Raw genomic sequence first — 25,175 nt, forward strand, 5'->3', positions numbered from 1 at the left:
TATATATATATATATATATATATATATATATATATATATATATATATATATATATGTATATGTGTGTGTGTGTGTGTGTGTATATATATATATAATGTCCAGGGGAGTGGTGGAGTAGAGGTTAGAGAAGGTGGGCCTGTGGTCAGAAGGTCACCACCAGCTCAACTCCCCAGACCAACAGCATCAAAATGTGGGTGGGAGAGATGAAGCATCCACACCTGTCTCTACCCTCATTTGCCCCAGTCTGGGTCCTTGAGCAAGGTCCTTAACCCCCACCTTCTGCTGCCCTGGGCAGCTTAGATAGCAGCTCTCTGCTCCACACAGAGGGCTGTGATTGCATCAGGAAGAGCATCCGGCATAAAAGAAAAGAATTGCCACGCCTTCGTGCGAGTTAGTTCGCTGTGGCGACCCCTGAAGAAGAAAGACACTAATAAATTACAGACGTCAAAGTCTGACCTAAACTGTACTCTAGACTCATGTTTTGGGTAACAGAAACACAGAAACAATGTCCAAACAAACATCACTCGACTAGTGATGTAAAGTTAGGTTTTTCTTATTTTACTGATTTAAAATTAATCACTCACCAAAAAGAATCAAAATTTTGAGATTCTGATTTGAGTCACTTCTGCACACACAAGCTCTACTCCCAGTTCCACTGATTCATACCAGTACTACCACTGATTTGATTTCATTCTTGTTTCCATTTCATTGTGGAATAACAAATAAATTACTTCAGGGGATAACTACTTTGGCACAACTTGTAGAACCACATAATTTCAACTCGGTTAATTCAGGGGCTCTTCCAGAGAGCATGTGCTCTTTTGCAAGCATGAGATGGAGCAAACAGTAACGATCAACTCGTCTCTATGACTTACTCCGTCACTCATTCACTGTCCTGATTTGCTCGTTTGAGTCAGGAATCATGTGCGAGCAGCTAAGTTCTGTGTGAGAGCACGAGTCTGCTGGCTTGACTACATTTGGACTTCTGTATTTTTGCAGGAAAACAGCTGCACAAAACAGAAGATGGAGATTTCATTCACTGGGAAACACGCTCTGGTCACCGGAGCAGGAAAAGGTACACAGATCAGCTGTCATCACGACTACACTAAACCAATAGAAATTATTTCAGTTGTTCTCCATTGCTTTTACACATTTTCTGAAAGTATGCCTCATAGTCTCAGAACGCTACACACAATCCAAAACACACACATGCATGCATGCACGCGCACTCACACACACACACACACACACACACACACACAATGGGCAAAACCCCTCAATTCTCCTGCAAACTGAAACTTTGCATTCAAACAATGTACACATTGTACATCCCAACCAACACAGAGTTGCACATACTGTGGTCTACATATAAAACAACAGAAGAATTTACTGTATGCAGTTACAGTAAAACAACAACAACTATCTTCTCCTGTTTCGATCTGGCCACAGCACCCCGTCCACATCACAAGCAAGGTTTTCCCTGGCCAGCAACGGGGGAAATATCGCCTAGCGTGGCAAATCCAGCCATGAAAAGCATCAACTGCTATATGTCCACATGTATCTCCCATAACTTACTTAAAGGAGCCACACATGATGACAGGAGAAGATTTTTAACCCAGTTTTACTTGTAAGGGCAAACAGTCATGAAACAGGCTTATACAGATGTTCAAAGTCCCTTCATGAGAATCTGCACCGGACAGTGTGCCAGGATTGTTTTTATAATACACGCTTATCAGCTGCTCCTCCAGACTCGGAGGTAACCTTGGAGTACCAGTTGCACATGCACATCAAATCAGCTCCTCATTCAGCTCTCTCTGCTAATTCAAACACACGGTTCATGGGCAGTTAACATTAGTTAGTGACAAACATCCTTGACCTTGACCAAAATTCCCCAGACAGATATTCCTTCCCCTCCATCTTTTTGTGAGGTTGAATCCAACCTCCTCAGTGAAGATGAACTGGTGCTCCACTGCAGCCACCTCAAGGACTCTCCTAAACTCACACCAATATCTGAACTAGACATGGAGTCATTACTGTGAAGCACATTCATTATGATAACAATATGGAAATATGTACAAGTTAGAGTGTTGAGTACGCATCAATTGTGGGATTGGATAGGACTTGTACATTGCATTTATTTGACTCTTTCAGAATAGTGTTCAAATGGCACCCTGTAGACCCACTTCATTCTCAGGTTATTTCTGCGCAAGCCACGGTCCGGCATCAATAAGCTTACCCTATCAATCTTTTGAAATATCTCATTGTTTTGATGCATGCTCAGTAATCCAGGTAGATAAATCTAAGAAGGATTCTTCTTGTTGAAACGTTTCATCTTCTTTAAAGACTTCTTCAGTCATGAAATGAAATGAAATACATGAAATGACTGAAGAAGTCTTTTGGATAAAAGATGAAATGTTTCAACAAGAAGAATCCGTCCAGAGGACCTGACTCAACTTTGTTATATCTCATTGGTTTCTATTATTTTTCTTTGTATCTACTGTAATGTTATAGAGTTATTTTCTAGGACCATGTTCACAATTTCAGTTTCCTATCCAGGAGACAGAAGATGTTCCTGTCCACGTCCTCGCGTTGGTAATCTTTCATTTCTGCAATACAAATAGTAAAATAATGTAAATACTGTGTAAGAATATAAAGTAGGAATATATTTCCAAAATACGTGAAACATACTTTATTTTAGTCTTACAGAACAGTCCACAGGCAATACTGTACTACTGTTCTTATTGCAGAGAGGCTGGTTGGTGCTTTTATTTTCATCTATTCTTATGTATGTTTTGTTGTATTTTACTTTAATATTAAAAACATTCCATCCATCATGTAAGGTCAGGGGGTGTTTGGTACTTATCTTCAGTAGTACTGGGTGAGAGGGGTGACACACCAGTTTACCTAACCCTAGGGCCATTTAAGATGGTAAATGGACTGTACTTGTATAACAACTTTCTATCTTATTGAGATACTCAAAGCTCTTTACAACAATCTGTGCCTCATTTACCCATTCATACAGCTCTATACTAGATCTCTACAAAGCTAACTGAACAAATCATTCTAAAGAGACTAATCAGAGCTTTAGACCACATTCATACACTGATGGGACACACATCAGAGGCTATGAGGGGTTAAGTGTCTTGCCCATGGACACATCGGCATGTGGCTGCTGGTGGATTTGAACCCCCAACTCTTGCATTGGCGGACAACTGCTCTAACCACTCAGCCACAGTCACCCCTTAAGAGCCACCAAAAACCTAAGATGCATGTTCTTGGTCTGTGGAAGGAAACTGATGTATCTGAAGCATCAGCATCCAACCTGGTGTTCAAGCCAGAATCTTCTCACTGAAAGGCAGCAGTGCTAACAGTCTTTGCCATTGTGCTGTTAGTGAAGAAGACACAAAGAAGATTTAACTCTTCTATTTGAGGTAAAGACTCACCCCCACCCTGAAAGGAGCATTCCACCTTTATTGGGTTGATACCTATGGTGTCAGACTTGGAGCTGATTCAGCTACAAACAGCCGCAGTGCACGCAGAAGGTCGTGGCTTGACTTTAACAGAATTGTCATTTGTAAAAAGTAGAGATGAGACCCTACAGCAGGGCTATTGAACTAGCAGCCCACGGGCCACTTCCAGCCCGCAGGGACTTCAGTCTGGCCCGCAAATGAGTTAATTAAAAGAATTTTGAAATGTTTTTTTTTTAATGATAACATATATATATATATATATATATATATATATACATTTATATTTATATATTTATATATTTTTATATATCCAACAATTTTCAGTCAGGTCATCTGGACAGTTTCTTTTTTTGCTGAAACGTTTCACCTTCCATCCAGAAGGCTTCATCAGTCAAGGAAACACACAACACAAAACTGATTCTTCCCCCAAACAGCTTACTCCAAAGTGGAACAAACCAGTTTTGTTGGTGCTAAGATGGTGTCTGTGGCACGCCCCCTCCTCTTGTGCCGGCCCTCTTCCTCGTTGACAGTCATGTCAAACTGGTTCAAAACCAAAAAAGTCCATGCTCAATAATTCAGGTATACATACAGATTTTTATATATTTTATATTTTTATATTCTAATATATAGAATGATCTATGACATCTATCTAGCTGCACAAGTTATAGCAGAATCAGTGTCATACATTTTTAATGTGTCTTATACAACTATCCCAGATGGTTGGAAAACAGCTATATTTAATTTTGAAGTTTGTCCCTTGCCGGATACCGTAACTCTACAGGGATACAACTTCCTGTGAGACACTGGTATTTTTCTTGCATAGCACATGGATTCATTCATTCATTGTATGTCCCTCTGCCTTCAAACATCAATTCTTTTAAATAAAGGTATGTAATGTATACATCTTTTCATTGCCACTTTATAAACCTCATCAGATTTTGGTTCATTTTCTGTAAAACTGACTGCAATGTAACCTTCTTTGTGTTGGCCACTGTTGACTAGCTGTGGCGGCCTTCTGGAATTGTGTTGGCTCCAAAAGTTGATCAGTTATAGATGTACAGTCAATGATTAATGTACGAGAGTGTCGTCAACACAGTTCAGTGAATTGAGAGATATTTTACTGAGACAAACTATCATGGAAAAAAAGATATTCCCAAACAACCAGGTGCAGGTTTCATCATATTTATTTACAAATTTGTTTACAAATGGACACAAACGCACACAGACTCACACTTTCCACACTACCCTTCTTAAAACAAAATCTGTCGTAACTAATTAAAATGCTACAATGCTCTGTTACAAGCATTAGCACATCCCTCCATGAGACAGTCTTATCTTTAAGAAAATAGAATTGTAACATGTTTGTGTGCAAAGTGTAACGTTTCTATGAAGTTTAATTTTTGTCTGTAATCCATCTTTGTGTTGATGTTTTGTGTCTCAGGAATTGGCAGGGACTTGGCTTTGGCTCTGGCACGCTGCGGGGCAAAGGTTACAGCAGTCACGCGAACACAGGCTGATCTGACCAGTCTGGTCCAGGAGGTAACCCCCACTCACACATGCACACATAGCCTTTATCTAAATGGACTGTACTTACATAACACTTTTCTATCTTATCGAGATACTCAAAGCACTTTACACTACAATCTGTGCCTCATTTACCCATTCATACAGCTCTCTACTAGATCTCTACAAAGATAATTGAACAAATCATTCTAAAGAGACTAATCAGAGCTTTATCACATTCATTCACTCATGGGACACACATCAGAGACAATGAGGGGTTCAGTGTCTTGCCCATGGACACTTCGGCATGTGACTGCTGTTGGATTTGAACCCCCAACTCTTGCATTGGCGGACGACTGCTCTAACCCTCACACAGTGATTGCTGGACATGGGCACCGGCGACCCCCGTGACCCAAAATGGAAGAAACGGGTAAAGATAATGGATGGATGGAGTTGCAAACAACAAGTGACACGTCAGTTAATGCTCACTGCTACACACTGAGGACCTTTTCACTTAACTTTTTTTCATCAGAAACATCAACATGTCTGCTTTCTCTGGATACAAACAAGCCCACTCCTGGCTGATGGTGTCTCCAGCAGTAGGAAGTGTTCACTCTGAGGCTGTAGATGATGATTGTTGCACACACAGATACCTGGTTGTCAGTTTGATAGCACTGGCATAGTGTCCCTCACATCCCACCAGCAGGTCACTGGATTCACTGAGGGCGGGGTACACCCTGGATGGGTCGCAAGTCCATCACAGGGACACATAGAGACAAACGAGACAAACAACCATTCACTCTCTCTCTCACACCTAGGAACAATTTTAGAGTTACCAGTCAGCCTAACATGCATGTTTTTGGTCTGTGGGAGGAAACCGGAGCACCCGGAGAAAACCCACACATGCACGGAGAGAACATGCAAACTCCACCCAGAAAGGCCCCTGGACCAGGTTTTGAACCAAGGACCTGCTCACTGAGAGGCAGCAGCTCTACCAGTTGCGCCACCATGCTGCCCTGTTGTTTGCAACTGCAACTGGAAATTATTTGTTTATTTTTATGTAAGAAAACTTCTTGGAATAGAAATTCCAAAGTTAAAAAATAAAACTCACAATTTGTACTGTACTGTGTAACATAATTTTATTCTTGTTAGAATTAATAGTAATTACAAAATTGGTACCTAAAAAAGAACTGTCCAGGAACCGACACTGAAGTGTAGGTACCGACACCGGTACCGATTTTTTTTTTTTTTTAGAAAGGTACCCAGCCCTAGGTAGATGACTAAGATCTGCATTCTGCCGAGCATAGTTTTGAGTTTATTGCTGATTTCTGCTATATTTTGTGGCCAATCCGTTCCTATTCTCATCAATTCGGTTCAGCTGTAGTTCACATGCAAAAATTGTGCGGAATCAGGCACAGAGTCAATATCAAAACTTCTAAAAACTGGGATCGTACTGGGAGCCTGTGAAGCTGCAACTGCTCTGAGCGTGGCCATCTTGGATCACATTTGAGGTCAAACACTTGACACCTCCAAAATGAATGAGTGCAGACATAGATTGAAGATGAAAGTGGAGTGTTTGGAATTATATGGGCCAGGCATGGTTAGATACAGGCAGCTGTGGCTGAGTGGTTAGGGTTGATGCAGACTTCTGCACCTCTGTGTCTGTTCCTGAATCTTCTCTGTGGTTCTCTGGGGTTTAGGGCTCTTATCGTCTCTCTAATTGACATTAGAACACAAAACATCAACAATAACATGGTTGTGTTCTTATTGCTCAAAAACATCTAGGCTGAGAGATAAAAGCTTAACTGGTCAACAAAATCCTTTACAGCTTAACTTACCTCCACCATGCAGCCTCCACTGTAGAAAAAGGCAGCAAACTTTTAACAACAAAGTTTGTGACTGTCCTGTGGCCCCCTCACTGTTTTTTTTTCTTTCACTGTCCTCACAGTGTCAGGGTCAGAGGCTCCTGTGAGGAGAACATTAACAAACAGTGAGCATTAGGTGAACTTTTTAACCAGCTGACCTGATGGATGAGCACAGTTTTACAAGCTAAGCTTTATCTGTTACTGTCAATCTTTAGTTAGCTTCTGAGTTTAGCTAGCTATGTAGATAAAATAAAGCTACACATTAATATCTTAAAGTTAGCATTACATACCAACATTTTTCAGTCAGGTCATCTGGACAGTTTCTTTTTTTTGTGCTGAAACGTTTCGCCTTCGGTCCGGAAGGCTTCATCAGTCAAGGAAACACACAGAAAAACTGATTCTTCCTCCAACAGCTTACTCCAAAGTGGAACAAACCAGTTCTGCTTGTGATAAGATGGTCTCTTTGGTACGCCCCCTCCTCCATTGCTGGCCCCCTTCCTTGGTGACAGTCTTGTCAAACTGGTTGAAAACATCAAAGTCCATGCTCCAATCCAGGTATACAATCCAACATTTTTCTGTCAGGTCATCTGGACAGTTACGTTTCAGCACACAAAAAAGAAACTGTCCAGATGACCTGACTGAAAAATGTTGGATTGTATACCTGGATTATTGAGCATGGACTTTGATGTTAGCGTTACATAGATTCTAGTTTAATTCACCGCAATGTACATGTTAATGTGCAGTAACGTTAACAAACATAAACTTACCAGATAAAATCTACACACAACTCCGTCCTCGGAGTTCTTTGATGAAGAGGAGTCCGGTCATGGAGATAATGGGCGGCTGTGGCTGAGTGGTTAGAGCAGTCGTCCTCCAATACGAGAGTTGGGGGTTCGAATCCACCAGCAGTCACATGTCAAAGTGTCCCTGGGCAAGACACTAAACCCCTCATAGCCTCTGATGTGTGTCCCATCAGTGTATGAATGGGATCTAAAGCACTGATTAGTCTCTTTAGAATGATTTGTTCAATTAGCTTTGTAGAGATCTAGTAGAGTGCTGTATGAATGGGTAAATGAGGACACAGATTGTAGTGTAAAGCGCTTTGAGTATCTTGAAATAAGATAGAAAGGCGCTATATAAGTACAGTCCATTTACCATTTAACGCTGAGGGGTTGGGGGTGGGGGTGGGGTGCTGCTGTCCTTCACTCTCCTTGCAAAAAAACACGGAGCAACTTTCTGCTCGTAAATTGAAACCGTTCGACGCCACACGCGCTGCACATGTGAGCCCTGTCTGTGTGCGTAACCAGCTCCATAGACATACAAGCTGTACGGCAGCTCTATACAGCTCTGGGTGTAAACACGTAGTCTGTTTGCTATATGTCTGCGTTTTACCTGTCAGTGGGCTGAAACCACGTGATACATTACAGCCAATATCGAAACTTGACACTGAAAAAAGAGTGACGTTTCAATCCATACACCGACTGACGCAGTTCGGTTGGTGCTACAGAAGAACCTCAATGCGATATACAGCCCTACATCTACCTGGAAACTGCAGCAGAGGCGTTCCAATGGGCAGAAGAGGAAGCTCTGCTTCCGGCTTAAGAAGAGAAGATGCCGGGCGGAGATTATAGTGAGGTTATGAGCTAACGCTAAAGCCGGAAAACTCCCGATGCCATCTCTCTTTCTGTTGAACATCCGGTCGTTGGACAAATGGATGGATTTGCTTCGTCTCAGAGCGGGCGCCTCAGAAGAGATTATGAAGTGTGCAGTGCTTTGCCTCACAGAAACATGTATTACAAGTGAAACACTGGATACAGTCTTTCAGCTGGATGACAGCCTTTTTTTTCAAGCAGACCGCTGCAGCGAGCTAACGGGGAAATCACGGGGAGTCGGAGTGGGCATTTATGTGAGTAAAAGTTGGTGCACAAACTGTACTGTTGTAAAAAAAAAACTCATGCGCGAAGGCTTTGGAGCAGATATCAGTGAGATGTCGGCCACATTATCTACCCCACGAGTTCACAGTGACTTTCATAACAGTTGTTTACATTCCTCCGAATGTTAATGCTAACGACATTCTGCAGGAGCTCCATGATCTACACAGCTTGCTGCAGAACAAACACCCTGAGGCTCTTTACATAGTGGCCGGAAACTTTAATCACGTGAATCTAAAGGACTGCCTCCTAAGCTTTTACCAGCATGTGGGCATACCAACAGGTGGAAACAACACGCTGGACCGTGTTTACACAAACGTAAAAGATGCATACAAAGCCAAACCCTGCCCCCACCTAGGATTCTCTGATCACATCTCAATCTTAATGGCTTTTGCTTACTTGCCCCCGCTGAGATGCTCCAGACCAGTACAAAAGAAAGTTAAATGTTGGATCCAGGACAGTGGCCCCATACTGAGAGATTGTTTTGATCGAACAGACTGGCAAGTTTTCAGAGAAGCTGCTGAAAATGGAGAATTGCTTGATCTGGACCAATACACATCCTCAGTTCTGGGTTACATTAGTACATATACTGACACCGTCTCCACCATAAGATATGTTAAAAGTTAACCCGAACAGAAAACCTTGGCTGAATGCGGATGCGCACCCTGCTGGCAGCCAGGAACACTGCCTTCAGGTCTGGAAACTTACAGGAGCTGAAAAGGACATGAAAAGAGCTGGTTGCTGATATTAAGAGGGCCAAGGCTACATATGCACAGAGGATCGAGGGTCAATTCACCTCAAAAGACCCTCAGAGCACGTGGAGGGGCATTAAGTGCATAACGGAATATAAAGGAAGGAGCGAACAATGCCCCAAAGACCCATCTCTACCTGATGCCCTCAACAAGATTTATGCATGCTTTGAAGACCCGAACAGACCACCCAGCACCAGACTCATCTCACCACCAGATGAAGAGCATCTCAGCGTGACTTCAGCAGAAGTAAGGAGTACTTTCAGGAGGATTAATCTGCACAAGGCAACCGGCCATCCCCGGAAAAGTGTTGAAAGGCTGTGCCGATCAGCTCTGCGAGGTGCTGGCAGACATCTTTAACACCTCACTTACCCTGGAGACAGTTCCCACCGGCCTGAAGACTGCCACCATCATCCCTGTCCCAAAAAGCTCTACAATGACTGGTCTGAATGACTATCGGCCAGTGGTCCTCACCCCGATAGTCGCTAAGTGCTTCGAAAAACTGGTCATGACCCACATCAAAACAACCATCAACATCAACGAGGACCCTCATCAGTATGCATACTGCAAGAACTAACCAACAGAGCATGCCATCTCCTCTGTGGTCCACACTGCGCTCAACCACCTGAAGCAGAAAGACTCTTACATCCATATGCTCTTTGTGGACTTCACATCTGCTTTCAACACCATGATCCCCCAAACCCTGATGGACAAACTATTCACACTAGGACTAAGTTCCTCCATTTGCAACTGGGTACTAGACTTCTTAACAAACAGACCACAGTCAGTGAGGATTCACAAGTTCTCCTCCACCATAACCCTCAACACTGGCTCTCCTCAGGGATGCGAGTTGAGCCCTCTCCTGTTCACTCTGCTCACGCATGATTGTGCAGCTACCCATCCAGGCTGTCACATTGTAAATTTTGCAGATGATACAGTGGTGGTGGGATGCATCACAAACAATGATGAGTCCAGCTACAGGCAAGAGGTGGAACACCTGGAGAGCTGGTGCAAAGAGAATAACCTTCAGATCATTGTGAAGAAGACTACGAAGATGATTGTGGACTTCAGAAGGAACAAACACACCTACACCTCCCTGAACATAAGAGGATCTGCAGTGGAAGTGGTCTCCAGCAACAAGTACTTGGGTGTACAAATGAATGACAACCTCAGCTGGAGCAACAACACCACCAGCCTGATCAAGAAAGATCATCAGAGACTCTACTGCCTCAGGCGGCTGAGACGAGCTGGTCTGGGAAGCTCAGTCCTCACCTCCTTCTACAGGTGTGCAGTGGAGAGCATCCTGTGCTCCAGCATCAACATGTGGCATGGAGGCTGCACAGCTGCGGAAAGAAAAGCTTTGCAGAGAGTGGTGAAGGCTGCACAGAAAATGTTGGAGTCAGCCTCCCCACCATCACAGACATCTACACCTCCAGATGCAGGAAGAGGGCCACCTGCATCATGAAGGACCCCACTCACCCAGCACACACACACTTTTTGCCCCGCTCCCCTCAGGAAGGAGGTTGAGGAGCATTAAGTGTAGAACCACTAGACTGAGGAACAGCTTCTACCCGGAGGCTGTTAGACTCATGAATCTCTAACCAGAATAATCACTGTGAAAAATCACATCATGTTGCTGTTGATCTGTTTCATGTTGAGATGTTCGACATAATGTTTTTATGCTATTAGTGCTTAGTGTATTTTTAGTTTATGTTTTTCTTAGTTCATATCTTAGATGTTATCATTGTTTTTCTTTTACATTTTATTGTTGGATGTTACTGGGACCCTGTGTACCACATGTGGTGCGAACTACAATAAAGAAACTCTGACTCTGACTCAGATTCTGAAATAACTTATCAAAACTAAACCAGGAAAAAAAAGGCGGGTGAAAAAACACATTTGATCATGCAGCAGTAAGCACTACATGAACTAAAAAAATCAGCACCTGAAAAAGAAAACATTTTTAGTGTGTTTGTATGTATTAGTCAGGAAAATGTCCCATTTATTGACCCCTGTCGCAGAGCAAAAAGGGGGAATTGGAAATACCCTCCATCTGTCCGTGAACGTTGTGTGCATTACTTGAAAAATAAGTGAGGTACTGACTGGTGTGTGGCTAAATCTATGTGTAAGAAGGGTTCCTTTTGAAAATTGGGTTGCTATGCAAAAATCCAAGATGGCTTCCACCATAAACATCATACATGTCCTTTCATGTAGAAGATTCATCTTTGGTGCCCAAGGCCACCACTGGCCACCTCCTGGCTCCACCATTATGTCCAGTGGACGATAAGATTTCTTCCTTCACTCTCCAGGATCCATCATTCTTCACTGCCTCAGAAACACACACGCACGCATGCACACACACACACACACACACACACCTACTATTATTCCTTTACACAATGCAACTCCTACCCACTTGAATATCTTGCATCAAAAACTTTACTGTGTACTTGCATTCTCTGTTCAATTCAAGTCTAAAAAACACTTATCTCAAAATTGACTGTAGGGGAACACCTCACCTCAGAAAACAATTCACCTCATCTCAAACAAACATCATTCACGTTTTTGTGTGTGTGTGTGTTTGAAACTGTAAAATAAGATTCTTCTATTTTTTTGGGAATGAACAGACATATTTTATTCACTGTCTCAGCTCATAAACTCCTTGACACTAATGTAATAAACAAAAAAAACTGTCACTGTGTTAACCTCTTTGCCAATATGAACTCATTTCCCATGAAACGGACAGATCGTTTTAATGAGAGCTTTTGTTAAACTGACCTTGGAGTTTCTAAAACATCCAAACTTTTACGTTGATAACGTCCCTTATCAAAAAGGAGTATTTCTCCCAGACTGGTTCCCATGAAGATAACGCCATAAGAACCCTTTGTTTAATAACATTACTTTTCAGGAGATGGACAGCGACACCTCTGTTAAAACATTGCATGTTTTAAGTTTAATCCTAAATATGTCATACCTGAATGTTTATTCATGAGAATGTGTGTTTTAAGTAATCTTTCTTTAAGATAATACATTTGTCTCGTTTTCTTTTTTAAAAGGAAACGTTTAAGGCAGAAACAGGACATTTAGATTTATAAAACAAGCCAAGAGTTAGGACCACCTCTTCCGAGAGGTGGGCCTTCATCTCTGTTCTACACAGACAGTAAGTTTCACTTTTGTGAAAGCACACTTTGCAGAGACACTTTGAAGAGAACTGGGAGCGAGGAGAAACACACCTGCACTGGAACTCAGAACTGGAGAGAGAAGAAACCCACCTTATGCACTTGACCTCAGAGAGGAGAGTAGCATCTTTTCTGCAGATGACTTTTAGAGAGACGGGATGAATACAGAAGTTACCCAGCACCTGACCAGAACCAGAACCAGGCTGGCATTGAACACAGGACTCCAGCTGCCTAACAGGCAACCAGAATCTCACAGCAGAGGAGTGGTAAATCCCAGCTGACTTCAGAGCCAGTGGCCGGACATTCATCCCTCCAATCGATATCGATGACAGGTGAACTTTGAGGAGACTTCAGCCTCTCAGTCACCAGAGCATCTCAGGCCTTGCTGGTATCATTAGCAGCTGTCGGAACCATTCCTGACCACCGATCTACATCCTGGTAGGACAGAGACTTTTCATTGCCTTTCTGGTGACCCTACATCACAATAAACTTATCAGACAAACTTAGCTTACCTTAGATACAATTTTAACCACTTCACAAACAGAAACCAGTCCTAAGTCTGCATTTTAAGTTTCACTGATTCAACATAATTTGATGTTCAGTTAACTTTTGTCATGCATAATCTTTGTATATATATATATCACAGATTTTTATAATAAAATACATAAAATTTAACTGACTTTGGGATTATTTTGGCATATCTGTGTGTATTAATTGATTAGATATTCTTTAAAACACGAGAAAAGAACTCACGTTCAGTTTAAATTATTTTGGGGTAAATAGAGACTGATTTTTTTCCTCTCTAAGAGAGAGGTGGTGCCCAAACAATGAGGTTATTTGCATAATGCATGCATATCTTATGAGCTTAACTCATAACTGATAATTAACAGCCTCGTATCGCTACATGACAAACGTTCACGTTTTAAAGCTCCCTGCGGTGGGGGACATGTTTGTCATCACTGTTTTGTGACACTTAGAGTTATTGTCTGAGTGTCAAAGTGGTGCCCAACAGATTTACTTTCACAAGCAGAGCATTATGGCTGGCCTTAATGCTCCACTTGATATATAAATAAAACTTTATTAGAATTTGCTTTGGGTTTGTTTCAGATGTAATGGACATGGGGATGAAAAACAAAGAAGATAACAAAGCAGAAAAGTGAGAGAAGGATTAAAAGGTAAAGAAGGAGATAGAAATAGAGGAGAGCGAGAGAGAGATAAAGAGAACACAAATCAACATCATTGAAGTCTGCCTCTAGACCTGCGGGGAAAAACAAAACAAAACCGAGAAACCACATCAACAAACAACTTATATACTTATAACATCATTAGAAAGTATTTTATACAGTACATGGTAATACAAATACATTTAGTGGTCTCCACAACCCAACTGAGTGTGTATCTGATAAACACCTGAATCTAAACACCTGTGTGAGCATGATGTCACTATAAGGTTTCTCCATAAAAATGTTCAATAGTGAATGTGGGGACCCACAGACCCGTCCCCACAGGACACAATGGCAACACAGGGAAGACCGGAACCACAGACAGACAGAGGTCCCCAAGCCCGGAACTCTGGGAGTCCCCCAACAGGGACACCCGCACCCCCCAGAGAGAAGCAAAGGGAACCCCCACCACCCAGCCCCAGCTGCTGAGAGCCGCCAATGCACCGGCGACAGGGGGGTCACCACCGGAGGGGAGCACGACAGTGGGAAGTTGACCCCACATTAAATGGGGGGCCAAGATTGATTCAAGAGAGGTGACCACCTAAAACTCAACCTGAGACATAAACAGGCACACAGAGACAGCCTCTGTCGGGCCGTCCATGCGCCCCACCCACCTGACAGCGACCGCAAGCCGGCCCCAGGTTGGGGGCCAGAGCAGCAGGGAGCAGCAGCTGAGGAAGGCCGGCCCAACGCACCAATGATCAGGCATCCCTACAGCCCCCCACTACAGGCCCAGAGAGGCCCCGTCACCCCACACACACACACAGCACCCCCCCACCGCGAATGTCACATCAGGCCGACCAGCCAGCACCCCGTCAAAGCGAAGCCACGCCCCCGACCGCCGCCATGCACCACCAACGACCACACACACACAACCACAGCCGACCCCCTGCCAGAATCCAGCAGCCACCCCATCCAAAGGGCCGGCCACTGCAACCAGGAACCCTGATCAAAAGTTCCCAACAACCCAGGGAGAACAGGAGCACCGGCCCCACCCCCAATCGCTCCCCAAGGCCCAACACTCACCCACAGCCCAGACCCTAACCAGGCAGCCTACCCCCTGCCCCCGACCCCAAATGTCAAACGGAGAACGAGGGTTTAAGGAAAAAAATAATTATAGATGTATATATATACACACACACACACACACACACACACACACACACACACATATATATACATATATATATATATATATATATAATTAACAGGAAGACCCAACTCCTCCCTCCTCCCACTCAAATAAGGTGTTGATGCATGTTGTTATATAGTGCGTTTAAAATGGAGGGAGATGAGGCGGTGACCGACACAGACCCACCCCCTCCCCAGAGAGTGGGCAGTGCCCGTTCACCTCCCCAACCCTTGCCCAGAATCCTAAATGTCTACATGTTACATATGAGAGTGGGCACAGGTCCTGGAGGTGAGAATGATTACCCATCCCACCATCTATATACACCGTGTGCCCACTCCAGACCCTATATATGCATGTGTCGTGAGAATGTTATATGTGAGTGTCTAGGTTGTTTAATAAAATTGGGGCCCAGGTCTCCATGAATCATGGAGATGGAGGGTCCTCCCCGCAGCTCAGTAGTGCACCTGAACCCCAAGGCCCAGTTAAGTTTGGGTCTTAATATTAAACTTTGACTAGTTTGATGGACTTATCTTCTGGTTTAATTTTTGACCTCTTACACTACTGACCAAATTGTAGGAATAAAATAAAACTCCAGGCATTGAAGGTCAAAGGTCATGTGACTCCTGCTGGTATTATTGTGTGTCTAAGCCCAGATTAGACCTGTCACTTCTGTCTTGTGTGATCTGATGGCAAGTGGACTGCAAGCAGTAAAATGTGCACCCCAAAGCTTTTTGGTGATTGGATGTCAGTTAGTCTCCCTGTATGAAAATACACAAGCATCCTAACTTTCAGTTCTTTCAGCTTCCTGAGTGGCAGGGCGGAGCCTAACCAGCAGCTGGTGCTTTCCTTCCTGCTGATGAGGACTTGCATATTTACAGATGGTCTAACGATCTTCTCACCACTGGAACATTAGTATCTTTTGGTTGATTTGTCAACCATTGTAATCTTGCTTCTAGTGAAAAATACTAACCTTATTCTTGTCTGTCCTTAGCCCTGGTTCACTGGTGCTCCTCCTTGAATGTCGTGGTTCTTCTTTTGCCTCCCAGTAAGCCTCTGAACCCTGGATTTCATCTCGCTCCTTGTGTCTCCTTGTGGAACTCCTTTGACAACATACACCAGCCTTGAGTCCACCATGCCATTCTCCCCTACCTGCTACTCACCTACTCCTCCGCCGACGACCTGATCCTGGAATTCCCTGTCCTCCTCTCTGTGTCTGCAACACAACAAGAAAACAAAAAGACAAATTACCCTGAAACTCCATGAACAAATAACTCTAAGGATAATACTCAGCAGTCTACATCTCCCACAGATCCTCCCAGCATTCCTGGCACCTGTAAATAAAAGTATTTATTTATTTATTAACCTTTATTTAACCAGGCAAATCCCATGGAGATCACAGATCTCTTTTGCAAGGGAGGCCTAGGCCTGAAGGCAGCCTAACATGCATGTTTTTGATCTATGGGAGGAAACTGGAGTACACGGAGAAAGCACACTGTTTTGCTTTCCCGAGTGAGGTAGGCACAGGACACGTGCCACGCCCTCACCGCAGCCTCTCCTCCAACGGGTCTCAAAACTAATCCTATAGCTCAGGTATTACCCGCAGCCGTTTCCTAGGACAGTTTTAGTTTTAAGGCTGTGTTGAGATGATTCACCCAGACTGTTAACTACCTCCGATCCTTGCACCACACCCAAAGTTTCACCTCGTGCCTCGCCCGACCTAGCAGCAGGAGTGGGGACATATAGCAGATGAGGGAGCGCAAGTTAACGGTAGCTCATCTCCTGATTTAGCGTTGCAATTGTTAATAGATCTGGCGTTATTTAGAACCTAGGCACAAGGCTCATGGATGTTGTTTTATAATCAAAAGCTAATAAGACTGTTTAAAACCTCCCATGTTTCTGTTGTTTCATTGAACTGTTTTCCACTTCCAAGAACAAAAGGGTGTTTAAAATAAGAATCCAGAATTTTACGTTTTGCTATGCTTTAATCAATAACTTTTGCAGGGGAACAGCGGTATTGCACAATAATGATTACACTTGATTACAAAGAGATTACATGATGAATAATTTTCACTCCTTAGTCCCTTTTTAGTTGTTGACCTTTCCTGGGCAAGGTAGATCTCAGTCCCTGTGGATGGGCTTGAGACGGCTCTTGGACTCCTCTCTGCTCGGCCTCGGATGTCTTTTAGTCCGGCCGGCCACGCCCGGTCTCCCTCAGGAACACAAGTACCCACACAGTTTACCTACTCTCTCTACCTGACCCAACACATTATTTCTCACCACAAAGAAGACCCTTCTACAACTCTGAGCAACCAGATTTTTAATATAATTGATTTTTCTGCTTGTCAATTCATACACTACTGCTATAATTTGGGATAAGGCTTCATTAAGGGCAAAATCTGAGAAACGTCCTCTTACCATGGTTTTTGAAGAAGCAAGAGGCAAATTTCCCCATCTTTCTCTCAGATGTGGGCCGTTCCTGGTCCTCTGCTGGTCTGAATTTTGAAGAAAAGGATTTAGGAATAATCCGGGCTGATGGGTTGAAGAATAGTTCCAAAAAAGAAACTTATTCCAACGGATTTCACCCTAGTTCACCTCCAGCAGGGACTGTCCAAAATTGCCCTATTAATCCACAATTCGTCTAGAGGTCCTCCGGGTCTTGTCCTGAGCTCCCTCGCTCGTGAAGTGGATCCCCAAAACAACCGAGTTTTCACTGAAACTTTTGTTTATATAGCCTGAGATTTTGACTGGCATCTCCAGACCAGTCACCCCATCAGGCTAATCCATCCCTTTTGGGTTGGACCTTGGTCCGGATTTACAGGCTTCTTATGAGGTTTTGCCAGTCACTCCTAATGCATATTAAAATATGGGTGTATTTTGTTCAATTATGCTTAGTCACCCTTGAGTTGTCCTATTCTGATTTGCTCAGAGCTGTGTTCTGGGGCTTTCCCATTGTGTAATACCTCTGCTTGTAACTTCTTTTCTAGAACATTCATGAAGCTACAGGTTCTTCTATCAACAACATGACCAAGCTTAAAACATATTACATTCTAAAATCATAATGATTACATTTTAAAATCACAAAGTTTATAATATCACTTGATCATCTACTTGTTTATTGATTTATTATAAGCACATCTTTCTCATTCATCTGAAACTGGTAATTTTTATTAAAAAGAAAAACATTTTCTGCTTCTGCTGTTCTCTCTGCACGTGTGTGTCTCCTATTGAGCCTGTGTGTGTGCGTCTTAGTGAGCCTGTGTAGTTGTGTCATATACATTCGTGCTTATGGGGTGTGTAAGTGTACGTGTTGCCCTACACATGTTTTTACTTATCCAAGGCTTTGAGGCCTACAAACAGGGCATGAAACAAGCAGAATAACACAGAATGGATAACAGGATGGACATGTCTTGACATGCCTGTTCTGTCGAGGCAGGCTGAACTCCGCACATCTTTGACAACACGTAAGCATGAGAAGAACATGCAAACTCCACACAGAAAGACCCCAGGTCCAACCGAGGATTGAATCCTGGACCTTCATGCTGTGAGGCAACAGTGCTAACCACTGAGCTGTCGTGCTGCATAATACTGACTTGTTTAAACTTATTTGTCTTTACTTTAACATTTATTTGAGTCTCGAGTCTCTTATTCCCAGTTTTGCTACTCGGGCTTTGTTATCTACTGTTGTCTACTGCAGTTATCATAGGTACCCAATGTTCCCCCTAGTTTAATTGCCTTGGCAGGGCGCTCATCTCTTCTATGATTTTTTTGTTGTTGACGGGGTTGGGGACGGAGAATGTTTCATCTCTACACATCTTCTCTCTGCTCTATGTGTAAATTTCATTCATTCATTCGACCTTTATTTAGACAGGTAAATGCCATTGAGCATTGAGGACTCATTTACAAGAGAGACCTGATTTAAACAAAGAAAGATGACAACAATGGACAACAGCGACAACAATAAACAGTTGTAAAAACTCATACTCCAGTTTTTTCTTTTTTTTTAAACAAATAGGATGGCTAAAAAAAGTAACAAAAAACAGCTAGATTCTAAGGCAAATGTAGAAAACTAAAAACAGGAACATGTCTGCATTGGTCCCTGCCAGGAGTCCAACAGATTCTTAAAGCCACATAGAGAGGTCAAGGTCGAGAGCTTCAAATCTTTCATCTTTCAATCTTCAAATCAAAATACCTCCATTATGATAATGTTGAACATCTGTTGATTCTACAGTTCATTTTTTTTTGTGACTGGGATATTTTTATGTTCACGTCCTCTTACAGTGCTCATCCATCACACCGGTCTGCGTAGACCTGGCAGACTGGGAGGCCACAGAGGCCGCTCTGAAGGATATCGGCCCCATCGATCTGCTGGTGAACAATGCTGCTTGTGCCAAGCTGCAGCCATTCCTTGAGGTCACACAGGACCAGTTTGAACAGTAAGGCCAATATAAGAAACCTTCATGGTCCTCAGTGAAGATACGGCATGTGTAGACTGTCATTTGACACAGGACATGGACTGAGTTCAGAATTTCATTGTGTCATGATCCAATTTGTGTTTTACAGATCATTCAGTGTGAATGTGAAAGCTGTGCTGCAGGTGTCACAGGTAACGCTATTGAAAAATTACAAATTTCTAAGTTTCTCGTTCAGCGGCCAGATCCAAAGGGGCTGACCTATTATGGGGGGCTCCTGATTACTCCTCCCGCTTGCAGGAGCGCATCCTCTCTCAACGGCAACTTCCACGGTTGACCCGTCAACTGTTGCAGAACTGGAAACCACGAGGCTTTCATGCCTCATACATGGGTGATCAGAATCATTTTCAGATTCTCCTGTCTCACCCTCTCTAACAGTGCTGATATCAGGGGAACTGGAGGGAAGGCATAAATCAGCATCTTTGGCCATGGCTTGTGTGCAAACATGTTCACCCCCAGTGGCGGAGCATCCCGTGGATTTAGGGAGAAGAACAGGGTGCACTGAGAGTTCTCCCAGGTGGCCATCAGGTCCACTTCTGCTCTCCCAAACCTGTTCCAGTTTTGCGAGATTAGATCTGGATGAAGAGACCAATCCCTGCCCAGAGGGCCTCCTCTTGACATAAGATCTGCTCCTCTGTTTAGAACACCTTGGATGTAAAATGCTCTGATCGAACGTAAATATGCGCGTGCCCAACAGAGCAGTTCCCGAGCTGCATTCAGCAGCTGAGCTGAACGCACGCCCCCTGGCGATTTATGTATGCTGCTGTGGTTCTGTTGTCTGTGTGGATCAAAACGTGATGACCCTGAGCCAGTGGAGCAAAATGTCTGAGTACTTTTTTTACTGTGAGAAGTTTTAAAACATTTATGTCATAAGACATGCCGGCCGGCCACGCACCTCCTATCATTTGTGACAGGCAGGTCCCTCCCTAGCCTGAGAGGGACGCACGCGTCTGTGAACACTGACGTGACTGACGTCACCTTGCCATGGGGAACTCCCTCTGACAGGTTCAGGGAATTCCCCCAGTGGTTCAGATCTGCTCCCACAGATGGAGGAACGGTGATCAGGTGCCGTTTGTGACATACAGGGTCGACATTCAGTCGATTGAACCATTTTTGAAGGCAGCGCATAAGCAATAACCCCAGCGGCACCACAACAAGAGCCGCTGACATGATTCTTTGCAGTCTCATGACTGTCAGCGCTGTTAATGTTCAACCTTCCAACATCAGTAGAGAGAAGAGGGATGCACTCGCCACTCTTAGGAAGGACAAAAACATCATCATTCTCCCAGCAGACAAAGGAAGGGGCACAGTGATTTTGAACCAGAAAGACTATCATGAGAAAGTTATGACACTCCTTAGTGACTTAACCACTTATGAACCTCTGAAAAGAGATCCAGGAAGTGGTTACAAGAAGAAGTTAATAGATTGCCTGAAAATTTTGGAACAGGACAAGGTTATTGGCCGTTTTCTGTACCACAGACTGTACCCAGGGGAGGCCACACCTAGTCTGTATAGTTTACCTAAAATCCACAAACAAGGTGTACCTTTAAGACCAATTGTTAGCATGATTAACTCTGTCACTTACAATGTTTCCAAATATCTGGAATCTGTACTCATCCTTTTAGTTGGCAGCTCAAAACACCACATACAGAACACCATGGACTTTGTGGATAAGGTGAGGGATGTCATCATGGAGACTGATGAAACAATGGTCTCCTTTGATGTCACATCACTATTTACGTGCATTCCTGTTGATGATGCAGTAGAGGTGGTCAGTTTAAAATTAAAATCAGACACCACTCTGAGCAGCAGGACCACGCTTTCCACAGAACAACTGTGTCAACTCTTGAAACTGTGCCTGCAGTCAACCTACTTCACATATTGGGAGCAATATTATAGGCAGAAACATGGGTGTGCTATGGGTTCTCCAGTTTCTCCTATTGTTGCCAACCTGTACATGGAGGAGGTAGAAAAGAGAGCCTTGACGTCCTTTTCAGGGACACCACCAAGTCATTGGTTCAGGTATGTTGATGACACCTGGGTTAAAATTAAATCTCGGGAAGTCCAACATTTTACTGACCACATCAACTCTGTGGATAAATACATCAAGTTCACACGAGAAGATGTAAAAAATGGCAGGTTGGCTTTCTTGGACTGTGAGGTCTCAGTCTCTGATAGAGGACATTTGCAAACTGAGGTGTACCGCAAACCCACCCACACAGACCAGTATTTGCAGTTTGACTCCCATCACCCTTTGGAGCACAAGTTAGGAGTCATCAGGACTCTGTATCACAGAGCAGACAGCATCCCCACTAGCTCAGGAGCCAGGCAGAAGGAGAAATCCCACACAAGACAGGCTCTAGAGCAATGTGGATATCCTAACTGGGCCTTCCTGAAAGCAGAGAAGAAACCCAAACAGGACTCCAGCCAGTCGTCAGGTGAAGAGGAGGAACCCAGACCAGTGGTCATTCCATATGTTGAGGGAGTACCAGAGAAAGTGAGCCGTTTATTTTCTAAACACAACATCCCAGTGGCTTTTAAACCCCAAAATACATTAAAGACTGGTTCATACCAAAGATCCAGCACAAACAGAGTAATATTGTGTATTTTGTTCAGTGTCAGGAGGGTGATCAGTCTTACATCGGGGAAACTAAACAGCCACTGGCCAAAAGGATGGACCAGCACAGAAGATCAACATCATCAGGCCAGGATTCTGCGGTCTACACTCATCTCCAGGCCATCGGTCACTTTTTCAGGGATGAAGATGTTCACATCCTGGACAGAGAGGAATGATGGTTTGAGAGAGGAATAAAGGAGGCCATCTTTGTGAAATGAAATCGTCCATCATTAGATGGGTGGAGGCCTCCGTGTTCAACTGTCCCCCTCTTACAATGCTGTTATTGCTAGTATCACTCAGCCCCCTGTGAATATAAAGCAGCCATCAATGTGCTAATGATCCATTGTTAGGCTGATGGTCCTTCTTGAGCATGTGAGCAGCTGGTTTTGGTTGTCAGTAACAAACTGGTTGATCCACTCTGAGAAGGTGCTATTTAAGAGACTGAGCTGAATACAGCACCTCAGACTGAGGAAGTCTTTCGGATGAGAGACGAAACATTTCTACTTTTTTTTTTGTTGTTGTTTTGCTTTGTTTTGATTTTTGAATGTCCAGAGGACCAGATTTAACTTTTTTAGATAAACTCTAAATGCTCTGAAAGCACAGAATGTCATGATTTCCCTCTCTGTGCCTTCGCTGATCTCAGCCACCGACAAGCTGTCTTGGCCACACCCACTTCTCCACTTTGCACGCAGATCAGCTGATAACTATTCAGCTGCAGCAGGAAGTTTATCCTGCAGTATGGGTTGCAGAGGTACAGGAGGTGGTAAATAATTTAAAATAATTTATGTTAAATAAAAATTCCATGCCAATCGTGCAGCTCATCCATCAATCAGCCAATTGTATGTTATGTCCAATCTTATTTTGAAAAATCGCTATAGAGCAAATTCACGATAAAGGAACCACCAAGTAACGAGGGACTACACAATTATTGCCATCTCTGTGTGTTCTGAGGTGAATTGGCTGTGACAGCCATGTTGAATTATGTTAGGGTTAGTGTTAAGCCATGACACTGAGTATATAGAAGTTTCTGCTTTAAGGTTATTGTCCCCTGTCGTGGAGCGAAGAGGGGATCTGGAAATACCCTCCATACCATTGCACCAGTCTGTCTGTCCATCCACCCGCCCATCCATGCATGTTGTTAGCACTATAACTGGGAAAATAAGTGAGGTACTGACTTCCATTCTGGTGTGTGTACATCTAGAAGAAGGAAAAATTCCTTTCGAAAATATTGTTGACACTTCAAAATCCAAGATGGCTGCCGGCTTATATGTTAACCTTGTGAACTTGGTGTTGAAAGTAAACAACTTTCTGGTTTCCATTTTCCTGTGTGGCTGCATCTAGGTGTAAGAAATGTCACTATCAAAAATTAGGTTGCCAAACTCCACCTTTGCACCTATTTTCTGGATAATATTTCTTCCTCCACTCACCAAGATCCATCACTCTGCATCGCTTTGGACAAGCAAAAATAAGAGCCCTACCTTTGTTCTTCTATGCAGTGTGTGACTCCTATACACTTGAATATCTTGTACCAAAAACTCCCTGTTCAGTTTCAGTCCAGACAAACACTCTTCTCGCAAACTGCAAATATTCACTCTTCAAATGTCAGTGATGCGACACATCTGCAGCTTGTTTACATACATCTGTATGGGAGAACATGTTTAAAATATTTTCTGTCTAACTGGTGAGGAGCAACAGTCTGGGTTAATATACTGAGCGAGAACATTGAAGTATAAAACTTAAGATACACTCAGAAAACAGAAATTAAAATTTTAACTGGAAATTGGAGTTTTAAAATTATAACAAAACACTGCATAAGGAGTAAAAATTGATTTTATTTTTCCACTTGTTATTTTCACTGAAAAAGCTCCACACCTACTGTCTTATCAAGCAGAACCTTTTTTGTGAGCAGATTGTGGCTCGTGGTATGAAGGCTCGAGGGTCTGGAGGCTCCATCGTCAACGTGTCCAGCCAGGCCTCACAGTCTGCTGTCAAAGACCACGCCGTCTACTGTGAGTAACAGAGGGACAGGCAGTATTCATCCACAACTTCAGAGCTTCACTGTCATTAAAGGGATATTCTGGCCATTAGTGAAGGAATGTTCTCTCAAATAGTTATCAATAGTACCTAATCAGCAGTGACATCAGTCATAGAGCACAGACTGGAGACACAAACAGAAGTCTTAATTCAGCTAGGCTAATGGATAGCCTAACCAGAGCCATCCATTCATCCATACATTATATTTTGCTCGCTTCTTCCATCTGCCCATCATTATGCGAGATGTGGGGGACACCCTGGACAGATGTCCAGTCCATCACAGGGACACATAGAGACAAACAAGACTGACACACATTCACTCTCTCTCACACATAAGAACAATTTAGAGTTACCAATCAGTCTAACACGCATATTTTTGGTCTGTGGGAGGAAACTGGAGTACCTGGGGAAAACCCACGCATGCACAGAGAGAACATGCAAACTCCACCCAGAATGGCCCCCCGGCTGGCATATAATCCGGCGACCTTCTCGCTGAGAAGCGGCAGCTCTACCATCTGCGCCACTGTACTGCCCTAATCAGAGGCTAGTTTTTAAAAGTTTTTCAGGCTTAAAAGTTTTTTTTTTTTTTTTAAACAATATACCACTGTAAAAGGATGCTACACTGACAAATATTAAACCACTTCTTGCACAATATTGTTCCTTTTAGTCTGTTTTCAAAGCTGAATGTCTGTGTTATTGCACTAATGTATATGAGGACTGGAGTGAAGACTGGTATATGCCAACGGTGCTGAGGCTACTGAATGTATCAGTCTGCATTGAGTTGAGTAAAATTTTGAAACCTTTAAACTAATTAAAGGTTTGGATCAGAGGTCTTTCTATGCCCTGGACACATACATGGATAATGTTCAATAATAATAATAAAAAAAATAACAAACTACACAAATAGTATCAAATAGAGTTGTAGAGGTTTAACATACTTCCCATTACTCCCGATGACACAAAGTTTGTTTTCTCAGTCATCCAGGTATATAACAACAAAAAA

General features: G+C 43.2%; 1 protein-coding gene across 3 annotated transcripts in view; it reads left to right on the forward strand.

Annotated features, from left to right (window-relative positions):
* dcxr (dicarbonyl/L-xylulose reductase) overlaps positions 1–25,175 on the forward strand; it is a 53,127-nt gene that overhangs the window by 8,057 nt on the left and 19,895 nt on the right. For all 3 annotated transcript variants that reach the window (XM_037690689.1, XM_037690687.1, XM_037690688.1), the window contains exons 2-6: positions 1,000–1,075; positions 4,912–5,009; positions 19,331–19,485; positions 19,613–19,655; positions 24,048–24,147. In XM_037690689.1, the coding sequence (XP_037546617.1) occupies positions 1,024–1,075; positions 4,912–5,009; positions 19,331–19,485; positions 19,613–19,655; positions 24,048–24,147 (448 nt within the window). In that variant the 5' untranslated portion in view covers positions 1,000–1,023. The remainder of the gene's footprint in view (positions 1–999; positions 1,076–4,911; positions 5,010–19,330; positions 19,486–19,612; positions 19,656–24,047; positions 24,148–25,175) is intronic.

The sequence above is a fragment of the Nematolebias whitei genome, chromosome 17, assembly GCF_014905685.2.
Source record: "Nematolebias whitei isolate Nwh7 chromosome 17, NemWhi1, whole genome shotgun sequence".
Taxonomy (NCBI): Eukaryota; Metazoa; Chordata; class Actinopteri; order Cyprinodontiformes; family Rivulidae; genus Nematolebias; species Nematolebias whitei.